This window comes from Heliangelus exortis, chromosome 2 (genome assembly GCF_036169615.1).
Source record: "Heliangelus exortis chromosome 2, bHelExo1.hap1, whole genome shotgun sequence".
In the NCBI taxonomy this organism is placed as follows: Eukaryota; Metazoa; Chordata; class Aves; order Apodiformes; family Trochilidae; genus Heliangelus; species Heliangelus exortis.
The window spans coordinates 146838531-146854738 of record NC_092423.1 but is presented as its reverse complement, the minus strand read 5'-3'; the positions used below and the strand labels follow the sequence as shown (position 1 = coordinate 146854738).

The following is a 16208-nucleotide window of genomic DNA, read 5'->3' as shown; positions in this document are numbered from 1 at the left end:
ATTTTTATGCCGTAGTTTTTGCCCCCATTACCCCTCTCTTTTGTGGAGGAGATGGTCTGCAATAGAGCTTCCATTTCTTATAAATTACAAACTGGGAATGAGATGGTGCTGGCTTTGGCCTTTTGACTTGTTTCCAAGGAGTTCTATAAGAATATTGAGAGGTGAATGAATACCTTTGAGACAGCTCTGCAATTAAAAGGAAAAGAAAAAAAAAGCTTTTCAAGACAGCTCCCTGGCTATCAGGAACATTTCCAGTATTCAGAGAAAGTCAGACTTGGTCTGAAATCTTCAGAAGAACCAATTAAAAGTTATTTCTCCTGCTAAAGTGGAGGACTTTGTGGAATGTACAAACAGCAATGGAATTTTCTTTGGTGATTTGTAATTTTTAACATCCCCTGTTTCTAACAAAGTCAGGTTTGCCTTTGTCAGTGGAAAGGATGTGCTGACAGTCAAAGAGGTGAGGAAAGGTACTTCTAATTTTTTTAAAGAAAAACCCAAATCTTTTAAGACTTTTTCCGAGTAGAAACAGTGCTTTAGCTGTATACATCATTCAGAAATCCTTGATCATGAGGGGTAACCCTTTGCATTCAAAAAATTGTTGTTAACAATTTTTGTTGTTTACAACAAAAAATTGTTGTTAAGCTCAGTTAATTTTTTTCTGTAAGAATCTTTCAAGTGGTTAGACTAAAGGCATGATTTCCTTGCTATTTGACCTGAAATATCTTAGACTGTGACAACAGTGTGGCTATATGTAAACTTTACTTCTGGCTATGGACATCTATTTATTCTGGATGAATTTAGTCCCTCAAAGACAGCTGTTTCCTTTGAGGGATGAATTTGTGTTCTGCAAAGGATTCAAAGGCAGCTTTTCAATTCTTGGAAATGCTTTTTTGGATTTCAAATAATTGGCATGTTCCCTCTACTCCTTTTTTTTTTTTTTCCTTGGTGTAATGCTGAAGACATGCCTCACTTCCAAAAGAGAGGGGGGGGGAGGAGGAAAAGGCTTTTATGAATGTGCAAACAGTGGTCTCCTCCTGTGAAATGTGTAAGTAGGCAGCATTTGCCAGAGAAAGAAAAGTTGTTTATCTTCCCTATTTGTCTTGGTATGTCTTCAGCTGAATGTGTTGTATACGTGCATATTCACAGAGAGGGTTTTCCAGGGCCTTAGGGTTGGAGAGGATGCAGGGCATGCTCTGCCCTGTTCCCAGCCTCAGGTGTGGTATGCAAGTAGATGGGTGTTGCTGAGATGGAATTTCTTTGGTCTCAAGTGCACCCTGAAAGTCAACACTGCCTCTGGATCTTGGTCATCAGGTACAAGTAAATCAGAATTCTTCTGTTTTCAGAAGAAGTGGTCAAGGCAGAATTGTAGCAACTATATTTGATGGAGGAATGAATGTGCTGCACATAGCAGATTGAGGGAGTAGGGAAGGTTGGGTTTTTCAGAAATCAGATATTTGAAAACCCTTTATGAGTCCCCTATAGCTTTGCTTTAAGTGCAGTTCTTCTCCATGGGCTGCATTCCCAACCCAGAGGTGCCCAGGTGGAGTGCCTTATAACATCTTTTAAACTTCCAGCCCTTAAAAACTTATCCTTGATTACTGAGTAGTAGTTCATAGAATCATTTGGGTTGGAAGGGACCTCTAAAAGTTCATCTAGTCCAACCCCCCTGCAATGAGCAGGGCATCCTTAACTGGATCAGGTTGCTCAGAGCCTTGAAAATCTCCAGGTCTGAGGCCTCAACCACCTCTTTGGGCAATCTCTTCCATTTTTCCACTACCCTCATGGTAAAGAACTTTTTCCTAACATCCAATCTAAATCTAGTCTTCTCTAATTTAAAACCATTGCCCCTTACCCCTTGTCCCATCACAAACAGTCCCTCTCCAACCTTCCTGTTGCCCCCCTTCAGGTACTGGAAGTTGTGAGAAGTAAAGATGGCATTATTTATGTGGAAATGGCAACCAGGAAGCTCAACCAGGTTGTTGCCAGACATGCCACCTTGATTCTTAACACAAGTTTGTTTTCTTCCAATTTTTTGAGATTAACTGACTAAAACATAACCTGGATAGAGATAGTGTTAAAACTTTGAGCTGTCAGCTTTGTCCTGATTTCTGGAGCTAGAGACAAGCATAGTTAGAAGACAGATGTCCAGGGCTCTCTTAGGCTGTTAATCATTTAGATGTCTTTTTTCCTTTTTTTATGCAGTACTACCTGGAAACGTCAGATACTTTATTGTTGACAGAATAAGAATTCTAAAAGCTGATTAAAAAAAAAAAAAGAACATTGTTTGGATAAGGATGTATCTAAATTAGTGGTCTCAATAAACCTGGAAGTTAAGGAGTATGCCTTGTGTCTCATCCCTACAGCAGGGAAAAAGACCAGAGCAAATTCATCAGTTTCCCTACCCACCTGCAGAAATCTTTTCACAGGTAGAAGGCAGGGGTGCAGGGTTGGAAGACTCTGTATTCCTGCCACTTTCCTATTTTGAGCTTTTTAGAAGAACTGAAGCACTGTTGGCTGAGACATCCCTAAAGCAGTTTATTAACATGCATTACAGTGTTTGTGTCTGTTGCTTGCTTTTTTCCTCTATGACTCTCCCCTTCTGTCCCTTTTCCAGTTATCTTCCTAAAATCATTTGCAATTTGCATCCACTGGATCCATCCTACAGTGTCTGTGTTTCACTCTGGTCTGGCTGGTTGCTCATGTAGGATTTCCATTGCTTCCAGGTTTGTCAGCATTAGGCTCTTGAGGTTTTCATGAATATTTCTGCACTGTGGATTGTTGCTGTATTTTACCCAGTAATACAGATCTGGGTATTTGATTAAAGATCCAGTTCATGGTGGAAATGAAGAGTGCAAAGGTCTGTAATGCAAGCAAGATCCTAGTTAGAAAAGAATTTCTTCTGGCAGCAGTGCCTGCATCCTTCTCACTGTTTGTTTTCTTACACCACCTTCTTAGCTGTGCTGGCATAGCTGTTACAGAGACAGCCACAAGTTTAAAAGAATGTTTTAGTGTTCTTTTTAATTCAGATCAGTTCTGCAATCTTGTTAGTCTTACAGACTGACACAATTGAGAAAACTGGAGGAAAATAGACAATGCCTGCTTGTGCTGGCACTGCTCAGGTCTGCAGTGTTACTGCACCACCAGCACAGGCTATTTAAGCCTCCCTCATCATCCACTGCAGCATTCCTGATTTCCAAACACTTCTCAAGGATATTGCCTATCCTGCAAAAGGGAAAGAGTCCCCTTGTAGGTCTGACCCTCAGTCACTGAGAAAACTGACTTGTAGCCACTGTTCTACCCATTTGGTTTCATCTCTATCTTTCAAATCTTCCCCTTTTTCAAACCTCCCTTTTTTTGTCCTGGTATCTGGACAAAGTCAGTGGATGCTGTGGACAGGAGCAGAGGTGGTGTAGATGATACTGATTCTGATCCACTGCCAGGTAGCCAGAAGTTGAAGATGCCTTTTCCCAACTGCTGAATGGACCAGATAAACTTTATTGCTTTTAGATTCCTCCTAAGCCAGTGGGTTTCTCAAAGATTTATAGGGGAGTGGACATCTGGTAGAGTTGTTCTACTGTATCTACTGCTATCAGAAAAGGAGATACTGTATTAGACATGATATTTTTTTATCTACTGGATTTGTCCTTTAAAATAGGTTCTTATGATAATGCAGTGCAGGGGTAGCAGGTCAGACACACAAAGTTCTATCAGTGAACAAAGCCTGTAAACACTAGCAGGACTCAAAACCAAGCCAGGTAAGTATTTTTGGTGTTGTAGAAATCTGTACATACGTATATAATCTGTAGAAATAGGTATATACAGTAATATGTGCTTTCTAGCAGTGGAACTTTTTTATGCATAGAAGCAGACTGGAGTGCACCAGTTTGTAATCTCAATTAGATGTGTGTAGAAATGAATAAAATCTTTTCCTGATCTAGTAAAAGAACTAGAAAATAGGTACTATTTACCTTTTTTCCCCTCCTCCTTTTGTCTGCTGCATCCATTGCTACAGATGAGAAGACACAGTTGTATTGTTAGTTAATAGATGCCTCCCTTCTGCAAACTTGAAAAATGTGCAAAGACCTCAAAAGTAGGGACTGCAAATGTAAGCAGTCCAAAAAAAGTAGATGGTACTGTGATATTCAGACTAATTGTAACATATAAAAATATCCCTGGTCTTTATAATGTCTGTTTTACTTGTGCGGAATCTTCTTGGTATCCTTGGATGAGACACATGAGCAAAATAACATTTTAAGAACAGTATAAAGAGCACTTTGACATTTTTCTGAAAATGTCTAGATCTGCAGGTGGCTTCTAGTCATGGAATTACAGAGTATATCTAGATGGAAGGGACCCAAAAGAATCATCAAGTCCAACTTTGTGCTTCTTGCAGGGCTGCCTAAGTGAAACCAAATGCCTAAGAGCATTCTCCAGACAGCCCTTGAGCTGGTGCTATCCCCTCTTCCCTGGGTAGCCTGTTCCAGTGAGCAACCACCCTCCCAGTGAAGAGCCTTTTCCTCATGTCCAGCCTGAACTCTGCCTTTAATTAATTTAGGAGGCTGTACCAGTGTGCAGTAAGACCAGGTGATTGCTGGTTCATCTGAGGAGCTTTGAATACCGTGGCTGTACCTGCTCTGTGTTTGCCTGTGCTGTCCATGTGTGCTTGGATTCCCTGTGGAATGGTGTGTGGATGTGGGGAGGCACTTTGGATGACTGATCCACGTATGGATTAAGTGTGAAAGATGCTGAGGAACTTATGTGGATGTGTTGCTTGACTTGATGGTATTTCTGGGCTTGCAGAGTGAGAAAATCTTAGGTACCAGATTAAGGTGTTCTCAGGCTATAGCTTTGATATATACTTGTTGTTGGGCTTCTGTAGCAGAGTTCTTGTTCAGCTGGATCAGTTCCCCTGCCTGGTTTGTCATCTGATGTGCAAATGTGTTTGCTGGACCAGTGCAGGAGAGAGGAAGTAGCACAATGGGGGGAAAGAAGGATGTGGGCTTTGCTCCTTCAATGTCAGACAGAATGTCATTGGAGGACAACCTCCATTTTGGTGTTGTGAGGACATTGCTTTATGGAAATTGTAGAATTTAAATCAGAACTTTGTAGTTTACTTTTGCCCAACTTTTCACTTAAGCTCCTTACATAAATCTCTCCCTGGGAGTTACAGTGCTTGATACATAAAAAGCATTTGACATATTTGAAGTGCTTCACACACTGTGAAGGGTCTCTATGTTGGACGTGCTACTTAAAGACTTTTTCTAGTGCAAGACACTTTCTCCTTCCTACTAAATAAGGAAATCAGGTTTGTAGTCACCCTGGGAGTATCTTATTTCAGGTTCAATTTAATCATAGTAGCACATCAACTTTGTTAATTTACAAGCAAGCAATTCATTTAAACTCATTTACAGAAGCACAAGGTATTATTGATACATACTGGGAGAGCCTGGGTTATCCTGGGTCTTTTGGCCTTCCTCTGGTCTGTCTTGATTTTTTGACATCCTCCTAAATATATTATAAAGTCTGTTTCTGGACACATTCTCCTAGTTTAGGGCAAATATTAATCTATTTTTCAAGTGAGGTGTGTTAAATACCTGTGATTCTATATCTGTGGGTAGACAAATCAGTAAAAAGGAGTGCTATCCAGATTCCTAACTACTGAAAAAGCTTTCTTTTTCTTCCTTCTGGGTTAAGGGAAGCTGAAAGTGACCTATCACTTATCTGTTATTGATAGGAAGCTGCTCTAAGGGCTTCCCATTTCCTTTTGCTCAGCTGTACTAAGGCTGTTTTATGTTTGGGATGTAGATATTAGCTGGAGTAGTAAACAGTATTTAATTAGCATGTGACTGTGTGACTTCCAGTTACAGGGTGTTCATGGGAATGACAATAAGTGCATGAAAAATCTTCTGTGAGGATTTATAGCTGGGACCAATTGGAGGCTGTAAATTTGTCATCCAGATTGAAACTTGGATGTTCCTTACTTGGCTTTATCCACTCAAGAGTGCATCTGAGGAGCTTCCTGAGCCAGAAGGCTGCTTACAGTAGAGTCTGGAGAGATTTCAGATGTCTTTTGTGCTTCCAGTTCAAGGTTTGCCATGACTTATCTCAGTGGGATGTCTCAGTCACTGTTGTGCAGTGGTTAAGCAGTTAAATTGTTTGTCTGGAAACTTCTGATTAAGCATTCTGATCACTGCAGAGAGGAACATCAGGAGTGCTTCTGGCAAAACTCCTCACATTGCAACCACAAAAGACAGAGAAGCTGTTCAGCCATCCTGGGGTGATGGTGGTGCCTTTGTTTGATGCTCCAAGCATCTCCACTGGCTCTGTGGAGGTCATCCAGAACCTGAGGAGAGCTCTATAGTTGTTTACTACCTGAATGGAATTAAATACACTGATTTGATCGTGGCTGCTCTTGGAGATCAATCTTGTCAGATAAAGCAAAGCTGCTCCTTGGGAATTCCCTGTGCAGTTCCTCTGCTGCACTTCCCCTGCTGAGAGTTGGGGTTGCTGAAAAAGCAGGGCTGTGGTGCTGGTGGAAGGTCTGGCTCTAAATGGTTACTATTCATCTTCTTTGGTTTATTAATTAAAACAAAAAACAAAAACAAACAAAAAAGCAAAAAAGCACCACCACCCCAAACAAAACCCAGGAGTTTTACTTGAGTGTCTTAGCCGCCGTCCTTCCTTATTTCTCTGGGGTTTTTTTATTCTGGCCATGGTTTGCTATGTTCTGGGGTGAGCTCTCTGGCATTCCTGAAAAAAAAAAAAAAAGGAAGGGAAGCCACTTAAGTGTTCATTTCACATAAAGCATCAGTGTTTCCTTTCTGGGCCTACATAAGTTTTTAGAATGTATTTTCAAACACTTGCACTTGACCTCCTTTGCACCAGTGCTGCTACTTCCTTAATTTTTACATTGAAGTTGACATTTTCCTGAGTTGTGATAGGTGCTAATTGATGCTAATTATTTTCTTGGGTTGGTACCAACTACCTGCCCAAAAGACATGGGGCACCCTTCTGAGAAAATACGTTTACGTTTTTATTAATGAATAAGAATGAACCCTTGGTTCTGTGATAGGTTTGGAATTGATTGATGATAAAAAAAGGGACAGAGGCTTAAAAATCTCAACCACTTATGGTGGAAATTAAGAAGTCGGTAACATCTTTAGTCCTTTCAGTTTGGGATTTTGAAAATGAGAGAGGTTCTGAGATGTCTGCCTTGACTCTTTCCTGAGTAAATACTGCTGATGCGTTCTTAGTAGTTCAGGGCCATTAAAATTTTTGCCTTAATTTTTTTCTTTTCAAAGCTATTTCTTATCACAGCAGGCACAACTACCTTTTAAGAACAGGTACCCCCATCTCACCTCCAGTTCGGGTTTTTTTTTCGTTATCAGCTGACATGGTCAGATGCAGGGGAAAGGAGGGAGGAGGGGCTGGGTTTCTGAAAACAAACACTGCATGTTCTGTACTCTTTATTTATGTCGGGTGCAGAAAGTGATGAAAATGAATGAGTCTCTGCTGTTTGCATGCATGTAGAAAAGCTGGCAGCGTGCCCTTCAGAGGCAAGAACGCCTGCCAAAATGTTAGGCTTTAATAACTGAGCAGAGATTGTTCCTTCGGGCAAGGAAGAGGTTAAATGTGCCTCGGTCACTTCTGAGAGTACTTGGTGGTTGTTAGGGGTTTCCTGGGATACAATCAACTGTTCTCTTTTGCCTGACTTGCTACAAAGACCCTTACACACAGGCAAGAAACAAACTTAACCAGATTTTTTGTACACTGTGGTCAATGTGTTTAATTCAGATTGAAAACTGCTCGCTGACCTGATAATAGATCTTTGGAACTTGCTGAGTAGGGCTGCAAAAAGAAGTGAACTGCTTTAAGAGGAGGCAGGATGAGTAACTGGAAAAGTTCCATTGGAAGACTGATGAATGACAGAAACAATGCTTGGCTCAGGAAATCCACTGGGATAAAAATAGTGAGAGGCTGGGAGAGCACTTGGAGGAAGTGTCATATGTGCTTGCCTGGTGTTGCCTCTCCCCCCCGGCATCCATCTGTGGCCACTGTGGTTCTTCCTTCAGTTGTTTTCCCAACTTATCTGTAGGGAGGTTACTTTTGTTTGTGTGAGACCTTTGTCCCAGCAGCTTGGGCACCTTCTGGCTGCCAGGACTCAGCTGTTGCTGGTTCATCTGGGTGGTGCTGCCAGCTGGTAGTGCCACTTGAGAACTTGGCTTTGTCAGTGTGTTTTGGAGTCTCCCTCCTACATGATGCAGCCCCCCTCAAGTATCCGTCATGTTTTGCTGTTTGTATCCATTTTCCTTAAATGCAGGGTTTCTCATCCCCTTGGTAGTGGATGTCCAACTCCTGGGGGTGAAAGAAGATAAGGGTGCTGGAAGGCACTGCTGGTACTGAAGCAAATCTGAGGATGCTCGTGCCAGTGCTCTTGGTGCTGGGCATACACAAGTTTTTAGAATGTATTTTCAAACACTTGCACTTGGCCTCCTTTGCACCAGTGCTGCTACTTCCTTAATTTTTACATTGAAGTTGACATTTTCCTGAGTTGTGATAGGTGCTAATTGATGCTAATTATTTTCTTGGGTTGATACCAACTACCTGCCTAAAAGACATGGGGCACCCTTCTTGGGTGCTGGGCTTGATAGAACCTTCACTGACTCAGATTCTGCAGCCTTAATAACCACCACTTGTGTTGCCTTCTTGCAGGCTTGAAATAACTTTAAAAAAAATCTATTTCACTTTGCTGGATACTGTTTCTGGATGATTATTTAAAGGCTGTTGTTTGATCAGATGGTGTGAGCTGATCTAACAGCTTTCTATCACCTCACCAAAAACATGATTCCACTCCTACTTGTGTCATCTTCCCCCTCTGTTCAGATTTAGGGCTTCTCTAATTGTCTTTTGCAGTTAGTTTGCTGCTTGCTTGATTTGCAGAATCAGCCTTAAGCAATTTCTTTGGGCTAGAAAATTATAAATGTAGGGAAACAATGTCATCCTGTAGAAAACCCCAAAAAGTTTGCCTGGCTCAGTCCAGTAATCCACCTCTGCCTTCTCTGGTACCTCTCCCACTGCCTATGTGATGATGTTTTCTAAAGTTCTGAGCAAGAATCAGCAGCTTGTGGGTGGGTGTGTGTGTGCATACACACAGTCACACAGGATTCTTTGCAGCAGGAAATTTTCAAACCATTGGAGGCTCAGAAGTAAAGGACTACAAATTCCTGAAAGTGTCTGGGAGCAGTGATATCCCGGACTCCTGCTGAGCACTGAAGCCTGTGCTGGCAGGGGTTTGCCTTCTTGTAGAGAGAAAAGCCATACAGGGTTGGGAAGGAGCAGCTCAGATCTCCTGCTGACTTCCTAATCTTCAGGACACCCTGGCACACTGCACCTGAGGGGTTGCTAAGCCACCATCTACTAAGAAATTTGAATTTTAGTTACCATGTGTTAAACTTCTCTAAGGTTTAAGATGGCAAATGGCAATCTGTTATGGTGCTTTGATTTTTTTTTTTTTTAAGATTCTTTTCTTGGGCAAGAGATCCTCAAAATCTGAAATTTACCTCAGGACAAAAAAATAGAACATTTTTTTTTGTTTGAGAATATTCCTAAATAATTGTCCCTAAATAAGGGATCGATGCTGAATTTCAGGAGAAAATTAGTGGGGGGGAGAGGGGAAAGGGAGCCAAGGGGCTGTGACATGATCTACCAAATCCTGGCTGTTGGGGCAATAAATAGGATGTAAGTAAAATGATTTTCCAGTTATAGATGTGGAGTGACTTTTAAAGGCTGCTGGTGGGGATTTTTTGAACAAATACATCTCTGTTTCATCCAGAAATCTGCTTTTTGTATTTCGGTTTTTATGTTACTCTGTTTTATATAGAGAAAATGGTGGCTTAATTTTGCTAAGATGCCTGGAAATACATTTACTGATATTTTGTGAAGCCATGCTTGTAAAATTTTAGAAATTGAGAATGTTTGTCTGAATCATTTAATATTCTTAGTAAAGATGATGCCTGATTTATTGCTCAGTATTTTGTACAGAGTGTGTCAGTTTTACATCTTAAAACCATATTGTAAATTTTTTTGAAAATATATACTGTTTTTTACAGGTTGTAAGGAGTGTATGTTTCTCTGTTTTAGGGCATAATCCAGAAGATTGTGGACAGTCACAAAGTGAAAAATGTGGCCTGCTATGGGTTACGGCTCAGCCATCTGCAGTCTGAGGAGGTTCACTGGCTACACCTGGACATGGGGGTATCCAATGTGAGAGAGAAATTTGAACTAGCCCACCCTCCAGAAGAATGGAAGTAAGAGCATAAATCAGTGTCAAAAATCAAGTCATACAAGTCCTTCTATGTTGTCATAAAAAATGACTATAATGTGCATTATTAGGAAGATCTTTATGTGGTGGAACAGGGGCAAGAAACCCCAACCAGCCACTTTTCACACAGAGCTGGGAGCAGTGTTTTGTTTGATTTAAGGGTTTCTGTGTTGGTGTAAGGGGTCTCATGCAAGCTGAGGAGATCAGATATGTGGAACTATGATTTAGAGGAGGCATGAAGTAGGGACAGAAATCTTCCTAGTTGCTTGCCATGAAAATCTGCAAAACTGCTGATACATCTAGTGAGCTGACCCCATCTCAGGTTTTGTCATTCTTGAAGTATTAGGGTAAAAACCCCTATTCCTACTTGTGATACAAGCACACCTCTGAAAATTTAAATGTATAAATAGTTATTTAAGTGAAAACCAATAAATACAACCAGTACTTAACACTGTTTTCATGTAGACAAGTAGGAGAAATGTAATTTAAAGGAAAATGGATGAGAAAGATCTGCTTATCTCTCCGTATTTATTGGGTAATGAATTGAGGCCCAGAGTCATGAGGGACATCTGCCTTTCTTCTGAGATCTTCTTCAGTTACAGCAGGAGCAATGAACAATAGAAAGGCAACTGTAGAACTTGTGGGTTTTTTTTCTTAGTGCAGGCACATTTGCTGAGATATTTTCATGAAACTTGGTTTAAAGAAGTGGTATGACCTATGGTCCTTTGAAGGCTGAGTTTTCTTCAGCTTTTTAGCAGAGTAAGCTTGGAGGTTCATGCTCAGGAGAGGATGCAGGCTGGAATGGAAGAAGAGAAAATATTGTTGATTTCCTCATAGAAAGACAAGGGGAAAGTAAAATGTATTTGCAGAAAGTCACAGAAGTCTCACTAGTAAGATGGGAGCTCAAAGTTACAAAATACTGTTAGGCCAAGTATAGTGCTGAACTCGTGGGAAATACCAAAAAGCTAATTACTATGGTAACTAGTTCATTGCAGGGGTTTTGTGCATGTTTTAATGTGATTTATATTCATAACAAGTTTGTGCAGAAGTTGCTAGTTATTTTAGGAGCTATGCTTATCTTCTGCAGAATTATTGTAAATAGTCTATACTTAATTTCTTGCAAATTGAGTTGTTATGTTCTAGCAGATGTCATGGTTGGCAATCTCCAGTTTATAAGTTCCCTTTAGGGGCCTGATTGTAACAAATGCAACAAATTGAAATAAATTAGGAATGTTTAAAATTTTGTTTTCAGAAATGTTGGATACTACCATCTTCTGTGGGTTGCACTTTATTGTTTCTGGGATACACATCAGTATTTTTACTTTAATACATTATCTGAATCACAGCCTGGGAAGCAGGAGATGTCTGAATCCTTCCACATGATAATGGTGCTGTGTGTAAGATGTGAATAATTTTTGCTATATAAATTTGTTACACAGTGTGTAAATGGCAGTTCCAATTTTGTTTGCACAGTGCAGCTTACATTGCACACATTGCCAAACAAATGTAATCAGTTTTAAAAGCAAAATTAGATTATTGTTCTGAAGTTTGTGGAAAGGAATTGTATAAAATACTCATGAGAGAGTTATGGCAAGATTTAGATTAGTCAGTATCTTTCCAGAGTGTCATTTCATGTTTTTTGGAATACATGCAGCCTGACATACCTTTTAAACCCATGGAGATTTGCTGTGCAGGATGAAAACACTGCTCTCATATTTGTAATACCATAACACAAGGGTGTTTAAGATCATATGAGAGTACTTGTAAAGATATTTAGATTGGTAAATGCAGAGGCATCTTGGAGTGGTTCTTAAATTAAAAGCTTCCTATAGTGCTAATAGCTTAGTAACTGCCCTTGTATGGTGGGGTTTTTTTAATCATTTCTGCTCACAGTATTCAGAAATCAGATTTCAGATGTGCCCCTGGACTGATCCAGATACTAGAAGCTGCACTGATTGTCAGTAGATTGTACACAAAAGTTACCAGAACAAAATCAATTTCCTGTATCCACAGCCTTTGTCTGGGACTGTATTGTTTAGAATCCCACAGAAGAGGAGCCCAGTGAAGGGGAGAAAGACAGAAATATGGCACAGCTGTAGTTAAAGCTTTGTAAGAGTAGATAACAGTGGACTTTAGGGCAACAAGGTCACCAAAATTTTTGTCACTTTTAAATTTTCTTCCTGTGGCAAGCAGTTCAGTTGCAGGAGCACACAGAATTTAGCTTTGCCAGGTTGCCAGTGGATAACCTCAATTACATGGCAAAAGATGAACAGGAAATCATTGCTTACTGGAAGTTGTGGGGTTCTTTTCCCCACCCTCAATCTTGCTTCTATAGAGTATTTTGACAGCCTTCTTGCTAAGAAAAGGCTTGGATTTTGAGTAATATAGAAAAGAATGGAACTGGCTTTAAAAAAGGAGGTTATCAGTCAAGTCCTAATACTTCATCTTTTCATAAAAAGAAGAAAGGTAGGCCCTGAGGTTCGGGTAAAAACTTTCTATTAACTCTGCCTGTATCTTCACTCTATGTTTACCTTAGGAACAATCATCTTTAGTAACTATCAAATAAAATATCCTTTTTCTAGTTTTTTTTTTTTTTTTTTGCTCTGTAGAAATGAAGATAATGCTGTTCAGCATCCAAAGATTACAAACGTGCCTAAATCATGGTGCCAAAAAATGATCAGAGTTAAAATTACTGGAACTTACTGAATCTTTTCTTTTTGTAGTACTTTGTTCTGGAAATAAGTAATTTGGGAGTCAGCTGTGGTTTATGTCACGTTGGGTAATACTGACTTATTTCTTTGAGTTATAAAAGATTTAGCCCTACTATTATACAATTTAGCATTGTATAATTGGAGTGTAATTCCATGCCATTTCTTTAAAATAACAGTTTTCCAAATGCAGTCTGAGAGTTTTATTCATCACTTGAATTCCAGTAAAGCTGCTCCTGTCAGGTTTCTCTTACTGAACATAAACTGTTAATTGTTCCTTAAGCATTTGCTTGTACCAGGGTCTGTACACCTATGCATGTGAGGTGATCCCTGCTGACAAATGAAATACAAACAAAATCCCAAGGTTTTATAGTAGGAAGGCAGTGAAGACTGGAGTGGAGAAAGATGGAAGAGCTTTCCTTTACCTATGTCCTTACCTCTCTACAACCTCTCTGACCTGAGGTTAGCAGGATGTGGGACTCTTAAATCACAGATAGCATCAACTGTTACCATTTTTACCATTTTTCATAACACTGAGCCTTAAACAGCAATCAGAGAGCTCTCCTTTCTGTCACAATAAATAGTATATGCCAAACCAGTTTTATTTATTGGCTTTTCTTGTCCCAGCAGGGGAAAATCAAGAGGTTTCAGTAATAAAAACAAGCAGGGGTAGAACACCTTTTGGTTCCATACTTGAGGTCTGTAGTTAAAGCAGTCCTTGTAGCCAGGCAGCATTCATGCTTTGGCTCTAACAGGTGGAAGATGCCCCAGAGCAAGCCCCAGTGCTTAGCAGTCCTGTACTGTAAGTTTTGATAACTGCAGTTCAGATGCTTTGGCACTGACACAAAGACCAGACCACCTGCATGCAGAAGGATTTAATGGGTTGACTAAGTTAATCTGTTAAGTTAACTCTGTGCTTAAGTTAACTCTGTGCTTCTCCTCTCCACAGTTTGTTTTCTCTTCTGCTTCCAGTTACCCAGTCCTTCCCTTTTTTGTTTTTTCCATGAGCCTTAATGCTTGTCTGACAGGGCAACTGGGCTGGTGAAGGGAATCGAGCACAGATCCTGTGAGGAGAGGCTGAGGGAGCTGGGGGTGTTGAGGCTGGAGAAGAGGAGGCTCAGGGGAGACCTCATCACTCTCTACAACTCCCTGAAAGGAGGTTGGAGCCGGGGGGGGTTGGGCTCTTTTCCCAGGCAACTCTCAGCAAGACAAGAGGGCACAAGAGGTCTCAAGTTGTGCCAGGGGAGGTTTAGGTTGGACATTAGAAAGAATTTCTTTCTGGAGAGGGTGATCAGACATTGGAATGGGCTGCCCAGGGAAGGGGTGGATTCTCCATCCCTGGAGATATTTCAAAAGAGCCTGGATGTGGCACTCAGTGCCATGGGCTGGGAACTGCAGCAGTAGTGGATAAGTGATCCTATAATAAGTGATCATCAGCTGGTATAGTTGCTCAAAAAGCAGACCTGGCTTGTGAGAAAGACTTGGCATCCTTATCAGCTGGCTGTGTTTCCAAGGCAGTAGATTTAGAGGATATTGAAAATCAAGCCCATCCTTGGGTTGGCCTTTGGAAGTCAGCTTCTTCATTCCCATAGGCATAGTCAGAGATCAGGTTATAAATAGGTAGTGAAGGTCACTGTGACTGTCCCAGCCAAGCTGTGTTGCCTTCCCAGATTTTCTCATGAGAACCTGTTGCAAAAAGCAGTACTTCTCATGGCTCCCCAGTTAAGAAGATAAGTCCCTATAAAGGAAAAAGATTTGTTTTTTCTACATTTTCTTTTTTTTCAATCCCAGAGGGTAAAGATGTCCTACATCCTGGTCTGGATCAGGGTGACTGAGATAACATATTAGTTTCCTGAAGATCTGAGATCAGTTCCACTTGCATTTCTTCAGGTCTGACTTTTGCCTTGTACCATGACTGAAAAAATAGGAGAAGAGGTGATGTGGAGTAACCACCAGTCCATATTTGTACTTGGTACATTAAAACGCCAAGGATTATATAAATAAATAAATTACATAAATTATATAAAATATCAAATTATATGAATATTATATAAATATATATAAATAAATATAAAATATATAGATGTATATGTTTATTATATAAATATATAAAATTATATAAAATATAAATATATAAAATATATAAATAAAGGATTCTTTTAAATTGTGTGTGTGTAGTGTGAAAATTCAGCCTGATGTTCAGCATGTGTCATTAAATAAGATGTCTCAAACACATGCAGTGAATCATAATACTTTGTTTCCAGGATTTTGAAGGTCCCCTTGGTCAGACACTTGATACCCCTGTGGTGGGTTGACTGTGGCAGCCTGCCAGGATACCCCCCCTTCTCACTCCCTCTCCTCAATGGGATAGGGCAAGAAACTTGGGATGAGAAAACTTGTGTGGGTCAAGAGGAAAGACAGATCCCTTACCAAGTGTGGTCACAGGCAAAACAAGACTCAAATTCAGGAAAATTAATTTGATTTACTGGTTGTTAAAAATAGATTCAGGTTATGAGAAACAAAGACAAATATTAAAAAAATCTTTCCCATTCCCACCCTTCCCTCTCAGCTCCTCTTCCCCCTCTTCCCCCTCTCAGCTCCTCTTCCCCCTCTCAGCTCCTCTTCCCCCTCTCAGCTCCTCTTCCCCCTCTTCCCCCTCTTCCCCCTTTTCCCCCTTTTCCCCCTCTTCCCCCTCTTCCCCCTCTTCCCCCTCTTCCCCCTCTTCCCCCTCTTCCCCCTCTTCCCCCTCTTCCCCCTCTTCCCCCTCTTCCCCCTCTTCCCCCTCTTCCCCCTCTTCCCCCTCTTCCCCCTCTTCCCCCTCTTCCCCCTCTTCCCCCTCTTCCCCCTCTTCCCCCTCTTCCCCCTCTTCCCCCTCTTCCCCCTCTTCCCCCTCTTCCCCCTCTTCCTCCTCCATGTTTGGTGTTAGTTTGCAAGATCCTGAATTGTCCTCAGTTGCCTTCACTCTCTGATTTTTTATATTATCTTGTGCCATGGTGATACCCTGGAGCTGCACAGAAACCTTTCCTGCATATTTCCCTCAGAAATATTTATCACAGCAATCATAGAACAGGTACCAATTTTTTTATTTGCTTCCAGTGGCCTGACAGGGTGTATCTCCTGTGGGAAAGGATGAAACTGTTTTAATGACCTGGGCAGTACTGCAGTGTGGGTAACCAGCT

General features: G+C 40.8%; 1 protein-coding gene across 35 annotated transcripts in view; it reads left to right on the top strand.

Annotated features, from left to right (window-relative positions):
* Positions 1 to 16208, top strand: part of PTK2 (protein tyrosine kinase 2) — a 220657-nt gene that overhangs the window by 94674 nt on the left and 109775 nt on the right. For all 35 annotated transcript variants that reach the window (XM_071738480.1, XM_071738481.1, XM_071738488.1 and 32 more), the window contains one exon: positions 10141 to 10307. In XM_071738480.1, the coding sequence (XP_071594581.1) occupies positions 10141 to 10307 (167 nt within the window). The remainder of the gene's footprint in view (positions 1 to 10140; positions 10308 to 16208) is intronic.